At 43.8% G+C, this 14,520-nt stretch overlaps 1 protein-coding gene across 1 annotated transcript in view; it reads left to right on the top strand.

Annotated features, from left to right (window-relative positions):
* Positions 1 to 8,230, top strand: part of CYTH4 (cytohesin 4) — a 41,505-nt gene extending 33,275 nt beyond the window's left edge. Inside the window, exons 11-13 of the mRNA XM_044441281.1 lie at positions 533 to 604; positions 4,745 to 4,899; positions 6,550 to 8,230. Coding sequence (XP_044297216.1) covers positions 533 to 604; positions 4,745 to 4,899; positions 6,550 to 6,622 — 300 coding nt within the window. The 3' untranslated portion in view covers positions 6,623 to 8,230. The remainder of the gene's footprint in view (positions 1 to 532; positions 605 to 4,744; positions 4,900 to 6,549) is intronic.
* Positions 8,231 to 14,520: the final 6,290 nt, after the last annotated feature.

Raw genomic sequence — 14,520 nt, 5'->3', positions numbered from 1 at the left:
GATGTATTTCCTCTTTTTTTGGAAATGCATAGGAAATTAATATGTGCTTTTGGGAGAGAGGTGACTTTTCCCTGGACTTTGTAAAAGATGATGCAACATCCCTCATGACATCAAGGCAGGGATTCCAGTTCATAATGAGACAGAATGGAATGGATTCAGAATGACTGAATCTGGCGATCCCATTGGCTGTAGTGGCACCATCTCTGAATGCCTTTTTAGGATGAAACTTCTTCCTGACCCCTTTCCATCTTTCAAAGATTTGCCTACCATATCAAACTCATAAGAAGCAAATTTAATATATTCCAATGGGCTTCCCATTCAAGGCATAGGGTGCATTTCATGGCTTACCTATCACAAGTGTTGCCCTCTTACTGATGAAATGGCATGGATACAGAGAACTGGGAACGGTCTCTTCTACTACCCATTCTTGGTGGAATGTTACCTAGGGCAGTGCTTCTGATGACTTCATTGATCCTGTGTGTATATATTGGCACTGGGTGGTAACCTGTCTCTGATTTGCACTGTTTTCTAGGACAAAGAGCCTCTGGGGATTATTCCACTGGAAAATTTATCTGTTCGGAGAGTAGATGACCCAAAGAAACCAGTAAGTCCATGCCACTTATAGTGTGATATGTGGCTTGCCCCCAGTTTTAACGAGAACTTTCTTGCTCCTTTTCTTAAACACAGGGACGGCTGTTTCCTCTTCCCCAAGTAGGTTGGTTAGCTGCGGCATGACTGGTCAGGCAGACAAGGCCTCCGATTTCATTCTGGAGACTTCTGGTTTGGTGTAAACTAGGCAGTATATGTAGACCTGTGACAAGATGTTTGCAGCATGGAGTGCCCTTGTTCGAGCGTCTAACCAGCTAGCTATGCTCTTTACTATTCCATTCTCCCACTCCACCCCGTCTTCTGTTTATTCCCCCACAATTAGGCAACTTTCCATGCCAACCAAGCATCCTGGTCCCAGTGGTGTAGTGATCTACTCTAGCTCTGTCCCAACTTTCCTTATTCTGAATTCACCTCTGACTACATCCAGTTACCAGTATTTTTGAAGTTCTGAGCTACCAAGCCAAATATTCAAAGGAAAAGGAAGTGAATAGAAGGGAATTTATTTTTCCTTCTCTCCAGTCTTCTCCTTAGCTCCAAAGTCAGAACTGGAGTGGGGAAATATAGGTACACCAACATTTCCATTTTGAGTTCACACAAAACTTCTGAAAACATGGAAGCGAAGCCTATTTAGTGCAATAGACCTTACTTCTGAGTATATATGTATAGAAATACATTATTAAGGCTGCATCCCTATATACAGCTTCCTGGAAGCATGCTGAACACAGTGGATTTATTTCTAAGTAAGCATGCTTTGGATTATACTGCAGCAAATTTTATATACTGAAGGTTAGTCTGTGTGTGTGTGTATAAGTCTGACGCTTTGTACTCATTAGCAGTGAGAACAGTGAAAGGTGGAAGCAGATTTACCTTTTACTGAACAAGTCACAGGTTTGAATATTGGGTCTCCCTTGCCCCATTTACGTAATGAAAAGGGCTAGAGATTTAATGTTTCGTTGTTGTTACAGAATCTGAAAGTAAACCTGTATTTCCTTAAGGACATAGGCCTTCTCTCCCCGTTGCTTCCCCAGAAGCCCTCTTGCCACTTTGTATTCTTTGCTTCCAGCTGCTCACGCTCCTAATTAGAAAAAAAAGACTGGTAGGTTTTTAGAAATCCTAAAGATTCTTACTGTGAAATGAAGATATACCAAAAGGACATATGGGAATGAGTTTTCTTGCAAAGAGTTAAGCTGGAGAGCTCAAAAGCTAATTCAGAGTCTCACAGTACATTAAAATAGGCACCTGGAAAAAAAACCCAATTCCTTTTACAGGTAGGTATCTTCAGAGATGGATATCAGTGGGAACAACACACCTGTCTTCAAGAAGACACTTGAGAGTCAGCCCTTTGTTATTGGTGTCTAGTCTAATCAACATCTTGAGGGAGGCCACCCTTTAGTGGTGTCAGTCAAGATGATTTCATCTGAAACTTCGGCTGGGGAAAGCCAGTGCCAGATCAGAACAAATGAATCTTCCCAATAGCCCTTCCCAGAGGTGGGGGAAGCAGCCATTCAGCATGTTGCTTGATGGCTTAACTAGTAGCACTCCACACAGGGGCTGGGAGTGCAATTCCCCAGCACGCATTGCACACAGTGCCACAGAAGGAGCAGAAAAGGAGAAAGCGCTCAAGCTGTCCCACAAAACGGTCAGCAAAACACCCACTACCCAGCTTGTCATTTGGGCAGGCAGTGCCAAGAAGGCCCCGTGGTACATGACCCTTACCAAGAATCCTGTGGCTGAAATGTTCTTCGGTTGGGCAGCCACTGTGGGTGCAGAGAGATCCCTGCCTAGCAGGCCAACTGACATGAATGCTGCTGTGTAACTCCCTTGCTCTGAGCTCTTCTTGGTGGTACCAACACCAGCTGAGGATGTTCTTACTTTTGTTAGCTTCGGAGTGTAGAAGCTTAGGTCTATGGGCCAAATCCAGCCCTGTGGGAATCTCAGGCAGGTCTTTCAGGATTTTTCAGAAGATCCTGCCCCCTTTCTTTAACCACCTAGAAGCTTCCTAGCTTCTGTGCCATTTTCCTCTCTTCTAAAAGGTTGGATTTGCTGGAGGAGAGCTTTGCAAATACCCAGGACCAAAAGAAGATAAGTGAATGGGTCCCAGATCAAATGAGGCCAGAACTTTCCCTTGAAGCATCTGTTTATTTATGGCTTGCATTTATATACTGTCCCAATAGCCCAGAGGGCTCTCTGGGTGGTTTATAAACATTAGAACCCCATATGCAAGATTAAAATTAGGAAAAATCTAAAGCTGCAGTACATCATGAAAAGGCAAGGCTCACTGGAGGAGACAATCATGCTAGGGAAAGTCACAGGCAGAAGAAGAAAAGGGAAATTAAAGAAGAGAAGAGAGCGGAAAAAGAGGAAGACTAACTCTGAGATGAATTGATTCCATAAAGGAAGCCACATCCTTGAATTTACAAGAGCTGAGCAGGGCTGTTAGAGAAAGGACACATGCAGGCCTCTCATCCATAGGGTTGCCATAACTCAGAGATGCCTTGATGGCACATAACAGCAACAACAAAAGAGTGGATTGCCTTCTGGCAGTAAGAGCTTTAAGCTAAAATATGTTGGTATTTTGGTCTCCTTTTGCCTTCAGCCTTTCCCACCACTGGGACATGTCCCCTTCCCCAAATTTCTCCAAAACAGAATTCAGTCCTTAGGGCAAAAGAAGCTCCATGCCCCTGCTTTTAGCCCCAGGACATGCGTGGGCGCTGGATAAAGGAAAACAAGCAGACGGGAAGCAAAGGTTTAAATTTCTCCCACATGCATGTAGTAGTCCCGATCCAAATGAAAGATGGGATACAAATGTAACAAGAAGGGGTGGATGAATCGATGTATTTCTGATTACTATAATTTGCAAATGGATTAGCTCCTAATCTGTTGTATTTCATGGATGAACACATAAATCTGTTCATCTGTGATTTGTTTTGATGTACTTTGTCCACCTAATGAGAAGGAAGGACTCCCTGGAGAAGAGCCTAATGCTGGGAACAATAGATGGCAAAAGAAGAAGGGGACGGCGGAGGATGAGGTGGCTAGATGGAGTCACTGAAGCAGCTGGTATGAGCTTAGGTGGACTCCGGGGGATGGTGGAGGACAGGAAGACCTGGAGGAATGATGTCCATGGGGTCGCGATGGGTCGGACACGACTTCGCGACTAACAACAACAACAACGTTAAAAATGCCCTGTTAATACATTTTCAAATGAATTTTCTCTAATCAACTGCATTTAGAAGTATTGTTCCTCAAAATACACCATTTTAAATGTTTTTTGATGCAGTGGGTTTGCCCCAAACACTTTGTGGCAACACTTGGGGCAATGTGAAATCCGACTGAGATTAATGCCTGAGGTGCAGATCAGATCAACTCATAATAGAGATGAATATATCTACCAAGTTTGATTCCACTCCCTTTCCCCTCTTTCCTATATTATTACTATTCTATTGCTTCACCAGTCTTCGTATTATAAGGTCTTCAAAAAAATGTATGTGTACTTCTGTGAACATGTATCTAAATATACATACTGCATATTTGTGTACACATTTCTAAGTATACACTTATTTGGCAAGCAATTTCACCTAAAATAATGTATTTTTTGCACACTTTCCCTAACTGTCTTTATGTTCCTTCTCTCCCATTGCATGAAATTTTGTGCACATTTCCTTCAACTAGCCCCAATTTTGTGTGCAGTTTTAAAATTTTACTAAGTGATCAGAAAATTGAGTAAAGTGAAAATATCAACATATTGCTACATTCAAGATTGTTCCTAGGTTCTGGAAATGTGGACAAATTTCTTACCCATACCTGCTTCATAGTGGGGTCTACAAGGGATAGATTCCTCAAGTAAATAAAGGAACTAATATAATAGTAGACGGTCTTGCAAAGACTGCACACTGCAGAAAACAATGGAATAAAAGCACAGACAGCGAAAGAGATCCTAAGCAGTTTTTCCAGGAGCAGCCCTTCTATCTCCTTGCACTGGATCATGGGGAATTTCAGCATGTGTACATGTCAAGCGATGAAAGGGGGTGCCTTTGCTTTTTCTTAACCTAAAGCACAACATATGCATACACCAGATGCCAGAACTTGTCGCTTGCTGATCAGTCTTAGATTCCTGGTCATTTTCTCCCCTCAGAATTGTTTTGAGCTCTTCCACGCCCACTGCAAAGGGCAGAAGATCAAAGCCTGCAAGACCGATGGGGATGGCAAGGTGGTTGAAGGCAAGCACCAGTCCTACAAGATCTCTGCAGCAACGCCAGAGGAGCGTGACCGATGGATGGAAATGATACGGTGAGGGCAAAGAGGATCAAGGTGATATGGGGTGGAAAATGATGTCATGGGGAAGTTGACAGCCGGATGAAGAAGAACCATTCATAAATGCAAAGTGTGGCAGAATGCCATCAGTTCAGCAGCCTGGAGTCCAGTGTGTGGTTCACACACCAACAGGGCTGGCCTGTTGGCAGAGTTAGACAGTCATCTCAGGTGTTAGAAGAGAGGGGCAAACTGCTGGATGATGGAGTTGCAAGAGCCATGCAGTTTCCCTTCCTATCTGCTCCTCAATGGAATTGTCCCACTGCCGGTGGGAAAATAAGATTCAGTTGCCAGCTCTTTTAGATTCTCTGCAACTTGCCCTTTGATACAGGCAATTGCATATCAGCTCTGCACACCAGCACCTCATTTAATTTTTTCATTACCTGCTAAATCTTGGTGACTCACAGCAGAATGTCTGAATAGAATTCACTGAAAGATCACCTTTGAATGCATGTGACATTTCTGGTTTCGGTGTTCGATCTAAGATGCTCATCCATGCATGCAACCGCTCACCTAGTATGGAAATCACTGAGTGAGAACATGCATGTGCACGGCCATGAAGCATGGGATTGGGATAGCAGAAAAGGAGCGGTGCAAACATATTTTGAAAGGAGTGGAGCCAGCCTTCATCAGCCTATTGATTTCCAGATGTTTTGCACTTCAGTTCTGCTCATCTCCAACTAGCAAGGTCAATGGTCAGGAATGTTAAGAGATGTAGTTCAAAATATCTGGAGGGTACCAAGTTGGAGAAGGTTGAGTCAAGAGTTCTTCAGGTGTTCCCCAAAGAAGGCTTCCTTGTAAGCATGGATGGAATGAGGGATATGCACTCCAGGCTCACCTGCTCCACATCCAGCTTGCTTTGCTAAAGGGGAAGGTTTGCGAAGGGTGTTGTAAATAACCACGCTAACCCAAATGCAACTACAAAACCCCATGCAATCAGGAACTGGTAAGACGTGATACAGAGCCAGATGGAGTACCATAAATGCATTCAGCAAGATATGCTTTGCTGCTTCTGCAGACCTTCCTCATCAACATGGGTATGACCGAGGTGGAGGGGATGGCGTGCATCTTTGCTTTCTCCCTGATTATGTGAGCCGGGGATGCTTGTGTGTTCCATTCTTTTCACATGTCATGTCTATCCCTCCCTGGCTACTTCTTTCACCCCCAAGATTTTTGTGCTGAGCACCAGATAACCTTGATGCTCCCATGGTCCCACATACTGCTTCTACAGTGGCCAGCCGCATGCTACAGGAAGCCCACAAGCAGGGTATGAAGTCAGTAGCTGTCCCCTCTTGTTCGTCCCTAGCAATTGATATTTGTTCATTCGTGTATTACTTTCCAGCATAGAAGATCCATATTACCATAATATGTTCCAGATTTATTGTAGTGTCCTCCAGATTTTACTGGCTTCCACCTCCCTGCAAGCTTAGCAAGTATAGCCAATGGTAAGGGATTAGTGGAGCTGTAGCCCAAAACACCTGGAGGACACCAGCTTGCCTACTTCTGGCTTGCTTTGTCTATTTGAGTTACCAGAGTTTCAAGCCCAGTGACTCTACTGTGCCTCCTGAAGGGGATTGCTATGTTGCTGATGGCTTGGTCTTATATTCCTTCATATTTCCTTTATTCTAGCACCAGCATCACTCATCACCCCTTCTTTGACCTGGTTGCTGCTCGTAAGAAGAAGATTGCCAGAAAAAATTAAACCGCTCTGGCTACCATGTTGTCACCTAATGTTTCAACTTCAAGAAAATTGCTTCCTTGGAGTCTTGCCAGCAGAAGAACTCAAAATAACCCAACTAACAGTCTGCTATAGGCAAATGAGTGGCAGGCTTATGCATGGCCTCCTCTTGCCACTCCTGGAGCTGGAATCTGAAGACCCTGAGACTGCTGAAGAGATCATGGCTCTTCTGCATGTACAGGTATCAAGTGTCAACATTTGCCTCCTACAGCACTGGGTTTGGATGGGTGTATCCATCTATCCCTGATCTTGGCCAGAGAACCCAGGACAGGGGACGCCTCCACTTCAAATGACTAGGGATGCTGTCAAATTCTTTATTTATATCAACCAAGAAAGACTTGTGTATATGGATTCCTGTCCTGTCCAACTTGTTGCACAAATCATGATGCACCCCAAGTTATGTAGCATGTAATTAATAAATCTAGTAGGAATAGTAGAGTAAAGGACAAAAGTTACCTGGTGGAGCGAAGGGTAAGAGTTCCAGAGTCTGGCCAGTTTAAGCACTTACATGCTATTGGCTTACTAAACTTGGCACATCATCCAAGACGTAAAGATGTGACCTGCAATCAAGGTTACAGTATTGCTAAGAATCTTTCATCAAGAACTTGGCTCTAAAATAACCATGCAGCAAATAGTTAATTCCTATAGTTTTCCAGCTGGCTGCCCCATCAGTGCAGAAGCAGAGTAAAGTTGGAGTAGCGCTGGGATGAGTTATGCACTTTTGTCATCTTTTGAGAGAGTCACTAGTGCATAAGATTGAGAGCTGGGCTTTGGATTGGGAGATGTGCATTCAGTTTCAACCTCTGCCATAGCCATGGTTTCAGGTAGAGTGCCTCCTTGCACACATGAGTTCATCTGTGAAATGGACGTAAGATGGGCTGCTTGATTGAGTTATTGTGGAAATGAACTGGATTGTCATAAGTATGACAAATGCTAAATAAGCCAGAGTTGGAGCAGGCTTCATTAGAACCCTGAGCAGGGCCAGAATGCAGAGTCATGTGGGCAAACGTAAGATTTAAGCAACATGCACAGCCCAGGAATTCAAGGCCAGGACCAGGACCAAGCTCATATATCCTTTTATGCAAGAAATCCAGTCCTGATTTCTGCCTGCCAACACTGTTTTCTGCAACATAATTTAGGAGGGAGAAAAGGATGTTTATTTGTAAGTATTGTTAGATAATCAAGAGTTGGAAATCCTTGCTGATCTACTGTAAATCACCAAGAGATCTATAGATGGATTCCACTTTTCTTTTGTTTGGTGCACTTCAGTGTAAAGAACTTTTTGAATCACAAGTGCTTTGCAAATGATACATAGACGTTATTAAAGAAGTTATTTTAATGATTTTAAAGTGAAAATATATGAAGATACTATGTCAAATGTAACAACAGACACATGGAGGAAATAGGTGCTTATTTTTTCTGCACAGTCAAAAAATAGAGAAATGCTGAATTTCTTTTATAAAATATTTAACTTTGAAATATCTTTCAAAGTGTTTGCATTTGCACCTGGGTGGTTGTGGTAGTAGTGTTCCTTTTTATCAAGACAAACAAATAAATACAGTACAATACAGAGTCATGCTTCATTTCTGCGGTTCTTTCCTTTCCCCTTTTAGTATTATGAGTTGGTAGGTGCTGATTTCTGCTTCAGGAATGATTATGGCTCAGTGGAAAGGCAGAGGCTTTGCAAGCATAAGGAGCTCGGTTCAGCCCTGGCATCTCCACACAGGGCCCTTCTCTGAAACCCTGGAATCATCACCAATCTTTCAATATAATATTGAGGTAGAAAAAACAATAACCTGACTCAGTATAAGGCCATTTTCTGTGTACCTAGTGCTGGCCATCCACCAGTGCACTGGAAAAAAAACCCGGCAGGGCAAAATTCCTCTCCCCAAAGCCCCAAATCAGTCCTAGTGGCTTGAGGGACCCTCTAGAGAAGATATGGGGCATGTGTGTCAGGCAGAAGAAATCAAGGGGAAACCCCACTGGATCTGGCTATAAACATTTGACTAAACATTGAACTAACTCTATGTTACAACCTGGCTGGTTTGAAATTAGACTGATGACACTTGAAAATGCAAGGAATGTGCTACAGTGGATAGGAGTATTGGATTTAAATCTCCTTCAAAAACAAAAACAAAACAACCCTCAACCATTTGATGACCTTGAGCAAGTCATTATTTCCTCCTATTACTAATAGACGCGTCTGGGAGTGGGTGGGGGGGGGGAGGTTTGGGAAGGCTGATTCAGACTGGGACATTTGGGACCCCCATCCAGCTTGTTAGCTTTAATCAGGCTAAATACACAAATAATTCCATGTGTAGATTGGTCCTTAGACTTCACTTGTCATATAAAACACTCAAATTTCACTGACTGATCTCACAGGCTTATTATGAAAATGTGCAGTAGGGAAAAAAACTGCACAGTGAATACAAAGTTCTTTGCAAAATTTTAGGTAATAACAGCTATAATCAAGGCTGTGTGTATGCCCTAATTCTGGAGAGGTGTGGAAAAACTGCACAAAAAGAGTTGTATCCCGAGAATCTTCACTTTTATGAAAGGAAACAAAGTTCTATGTTTATGATTGTGAAGACTGGCTTGAGACTGCTGAGATAATGCCAGAGAAGTGCTGGCATAAATTCTAGGTGGCGGTGACCTCCCTAGTGGTTATTGTTGCATTGCATGTAGAACCTGCCTTTTTCCTCCTGTGAAGAACCGAAGGCAAAGTTCCATGTTATTCTCACAACAACAACCTTGTGAGGCAGGTTAGGCTAACAGCAAATTACTGGCCCAAAGTCACCCAGTGAGCTTCATGGCTGAGTAAGGACTAGAATCCAAACCTCTCCAAATCCCAGTCCAACCACATCACACCTCTAGTCGTTTACTTCTCTCTATGACTAGCAAAACAACTCCAGAACAACATGCAAAATTATGCAAAGATGTCCCAAAGTCAGTTTTTTGGGGTGGAGCAGAATTTGGATTGCTTGCATGCTGAATTTGAATTTGATTTTTTTTCTTAGCATGGAACAACATATTGTCCCGGTCACAATGTCTGTTATACATTGGTGGCCAGAAAATGGATGCCGGGACTGGAGATAAACTATCAGGACAACATGTCTCTCTATTTCCATTTTCCTTGGGTATCTTGGCTGTCCTCCCTCTGCATATTCCCTGGCCTTTCTTGTACATCTTTCTTACCTTTTCATCTGTATTCCAAGCTCTAATTTCTCAGCTCTCCTCCTGAAGGGGGCTCTGTCCACAAGGAAATCCATATCACAAGCACTGCACAGCCAGTCCGTCTTTCTTTCTTCTTTTTGCCAATGCAACAGGGCAGTTGAATTAATTCCAATAGGCAGAGCAAATCTATCTTTGAGTCAAGGCACGTGCAGTTCCAAGAGAAGAACATGAAGGTTTTCCTTGAATGACGGCATTGCGCTGCTCTTTCTTTCCTCTGATGATGCCAATGCATCAAGGAGTTTATTCATGGATTTAGTCAGTTAGCAGTCCCTGGGTCTTTCCCTTGCAAAGGAATAAAGCCCATCATCCCCAGCAGAAATCCCTGTGAGTTCCAGGCATGGTATTAGCAAAAGAAGAAGAAGTAATTGGGGAGGGTTAAAATATTATACTCAGCTGGAAATTAATCTGTTAAATGTATTGGAAGGGTTGAATAGACTACCCTGGCTCCAGCCCAGGAACTCTTTGGAATGCCTGGTTGCACTACTTGTTCTAAATATTATTTGGAGGCTGCACAAAGACAAAATAAATAAATAAATAAATGTGTTCTTAGGGGCAAAGAACTCCAGTTGTAGGTGGGCTTTATTTTTTGCTCCTCCCCAGAGGAGCTTTCAGAGTTCATTCCAGGTAATTTGAGATCCACTTCTGTTTTTTCCTTCCGGTCTGAGCAGCACTTAATTTCTGAAATGAATAAAGCCCACCCAAATGAGAAGAAGCCCCAAAGGGAAGCTTTCTATGCCTTTAGCAGCAGAGTTTCAAGCAGAATCCAGGCCAAGAACTATTTTAACTGTTGCATGGCTGGCCCAAGGTATTTTGCAGCCTTCAATGGCACAGAAAATGTCCACCTTGCTTCCAAAGATGAGGTGCACAGAATCTAAGGCTGGTGGAGCTATCTTGGTACCTGAGGCAAAATATCCTAGAAGAACTCTCCTCCTCTATGTCAGTAGAACTGCCATCATCATCTTTAATAATTAACATATTGCTGACCTTTCCTGCCACTCCAACTCTGTTGCTTGGGGCAGCCACCTCCCTCTTTCTCACAGTAGAGCTAGCCCTGACCTGTTGAATTTTAGTCTGTTGTGCAGCTCTTTGAAGCACACAAACCTTGAACTGCTTTGAACTTTGTTGGGGAAGTCCATCACAGCATCCCAGTGTACTCTTTGGATGCAGCATGCCTTGTTCTTAATGGCCACAGGGTCCTGCAAGCCAGGTGGCTTCAGCCATCCTTTCATAGTAGTCTATGCATAGGAGGAGAACAAGGTGAAGGTCAAGAAAATGGAAGGCCACGAGATGAAGAGTTTGCTCAAATCTCATACCACACCGATTGGCCTAAAGAGAAGGAATATGGATTCAGCAAAGAATTCTGAAGGAGGAGGAGAGGAACGAAAAGGAGTAATTCCTTTCATCTCCATGGCAAGACAAGTCACCTGTCACTCACAGGTCAACTTATATTATACTGTTTTATTCTGTCCTTATTTATTTATTATTGTGAGCCGCCCCAAGGCTTCGGCGAATGGGGCAGCATAGAAGCCTTCTAAATGAATAAATCAATTGTTATACACCTCACCTTCCTCCAGAAGCAATGTCCCTGAGTTCTAGGTTTTTGTTTCCACTGGACGAGTGAGCATTGGAGACTTACAGCATCTCCATGATATTTGTTTCATCTCCACATAAGCAGGCAAAGCATAACCAAAGCAAGGAGACATCTGGGCTTTGCAGCAGATCTGCTACCTCAAATCATGTCTCCAGAGGGCTACACTGAACAACAAGATCCCTCACCTGAGCAGAGGTGTGCAACCCATGGGTCTCCACAGGATGCTGCATCCCAACAACAATTAGCTCCAGTCAGCGTGGCCAGTGACCAGGAATGCTGGGAATTGTAGCCCAGACACTTCTAGAGAGCCAGTGCTGCCAGTGAGAGGAGACCATACTGGACTAGATGGACACCGAGTCTCAGCTGATACATGGCAGCTTTCCAGGTCCTTGTGATTACTTTGAATGTTTTCCCCTCATACCACCAATGCCAATAATAGAGTCAGGATTTAAGTGCTGTCAGAGCTTTGGTTAAAATAAAGTGCTTTAATTTCCCACAATGCCCTGGAGTAACATTATATTGGAGGCATTGTGGGAAATCACAATGTTGGCTAGACCAGACACTGCTTGGTGTATTGGGCCAGATCCCTCCTCCTCCTCCTCCTCCTCCTCCTCCTCCTCCTCTTAAAGCAGGAGAATCCAAGGCAGATGGTGGCAGCGGCACTGTCTGGACACAGGAGTCCTGGTAGTTCTCCAAGGACGATACCAGCTTAGATCCAATCCTTCATACAGTCACCAGTTTTCCACCCGCTGTCAGCACTGACTTCCTGTGCTGCTGCCTCTGTATGTTATCAACCCCATTGTAAACACTGCCTCACTGCCCACGTACACCTTCCCGCCTGCACATATATGGACACGCAATGCTCTGTCGGATAGTAAATTTGATAAATTGCCAGCTGGCCAACAAGTTTCTGTCTGCTCTCGGGAGCGCAAGCATGCCTGGAGACAGAAAGCAAACGCTGACACTTGGGGCTTTCCCCCCTTCCTATCAAGGACTTCTGAGTGCTGCTGGTAATTTATTTTCATAATAAATGTCTATATATCTTCATAAAAGGCCAGGAGGCAGCAGGCATAAAGCAGAGGAATATGGCAGGTTCTGGCTTTGTCTCCCCCCACCCCCAGCACCTTCTCCCCCTCACCTGTGTTTATCAGCTCCTCTTTGGAAAGATAATGCATTTTAAAAGGCTTCGAGAAGTCATTTGCCAGTGAAGGAGATTGAAGCTGGGAGAGCAGCCAAGGCTGAGCTTAGAGAGACATGTAGGACAGGATGCAGCAAGCATACAATGCGGAAATGGAAGAATGGTGGTAGCAGCAAGCAAATAAACAGTGGTCGGCTCCACACGTAACACTGCCTCTCCATACAGAGCCTTGTCAAGATGTAATTTCAAGCCAGGTTTTGTAGTAAACCAGGCCAGATATAGAGGACGTATGAGAAATTCATTTTTGATCGGAAGTTTGCACTTTGCAGAACCAAAACTGGAACTGAATGTAATCTGCAGTCAAAGTCTGTCCCTTTCTAAGGTTGCAATGTGATTGTCAAGACAACAACAAAAAGTTGAAAATGGGTACATAGCAGCAGGCAAAGATGCAAGCTCCTGAAAAATGAACACAAACTCAATTTAATTAATGGGAGGAAACAGGCGTAATTGATGGATACTTTTGGAAACATGCCCCATATATTTCCATGCAAAACGTATGTTTTCCTGTAACCCATCCCCCAAAGCACCAAAGCTCACAGTATGAAGCAAACACGAATCACAATGAACTCCATGGTGCAATTTGGAGATGAATTCAGGTACTATTGACTCATACAACCCTAATCAAGCAGGTCAGATTCATAGAAATCGGAACTCATTTCAGTCCATTGTGGATTTCTTTGACACCTCTAACTGATATACTGTAACTTTTCTTCAACCTAGGAGCCTGCTATTGTTACTAAGATCAGAGAAAAACAACATTTCCCAATTCATGTCAAGGAAAGGTATATGCTAGATAAGAAGGAACTATTATTAACATATTATGACACAAATAACAAAATACTGTGGAAGTAAATAGAACTAAAAGACACTTCAAATGAAAACAGTCCAAGACAATAAATCTATAAAAGAGAAACAGATGCTATCCTACAAGCATCAGGGAACTGGGTCTCAGTATCACTGATAAAACAATGAAGCAAATGGATTGTTCAGAATCATAACCTGGAATTTGGAAAAGTAATATTGCATTGTTAAGGAATCCTGCTCTGATATTTCCTCTTAGAGAAATATCATGCAAACCCTACTAATTAAAAATATATGTATGAGAGCCACATTGCGGGGACGCCAGGTCATCATATCTGTCTGTACTGGGGGAGCGTGCCACCTGTCGCATTAACTACTCTGACCTAGGGATGTGTCAACCCTCCACAGGATCCATCCCTCTGGTGTTCACACACTTGCGCTCATGCTTCGCCCTGTCTTGAAAAATGAACTGAGATGAGAGGAAGCTGCGCAACCAGCAACCTTCTTCCAAGTCACACACAGTGGCACAACCAAAGGCTGCTGCTTGTGGCGTGGAAGAGGGAGGCACAGAGTTCCCCTGGGGCTAGATTCCTGGCAAGTGCCATGTGAGCACTGGCGCTCTTGCTACAAAGTCAGACTCACGACCCATGTCAAAGTAGTGAGGAGTCGGGGAGCCAAGCCCAGGGAATCTGACCGATTTTGACCCCCAGATGGAATTCCTCACAATCCCTACTCTACACTCCTTTTGCTCCCAGTTCATAAGTGTCACTGGGGTCAGGGGCCATCCAATGCAGCTGCCCATAATGCTCTGTTCTCTGAGGATTATGTGTATCCAATCAAGGGCAGGAGGGGAGCAAAAATGAGGATTTCTCCTTGACTTTCCCACCCCCCAAAGACAGATGGCCAACCTCAGCTTTGTCTTATACCCATGCTTGCAAGGAAGAGAACCTGAAGCATTGCCAGATTTTCTGCAATCCTAGTGGAGCTTCGCTGCTCCTCTCACCACCCCTTCCCGCCCTCACGCCCAGTAGTGGTGCA

This window comes from Varanus komodoensis, unplaced genomic scaffold (genome assembly GCF_004798865.1).
Source record: "Varanus komodoensis strain SLA01 unplaced genomic scaffold, ASM479886v1 scaffold39, whole genome shotgun sequence".
NCBI classification, from domain to species: Eukaryota; Metazoa; Chordata; class Lepidosauria; order Squamata; family Varanidae; genus Varanus; species Varanus komodoensis.
The sequence above is the reverse complement of the archived record's forward strand: the minus strand, read 5'-3'. Positions and strand labels throughout refer to the sequence as shown.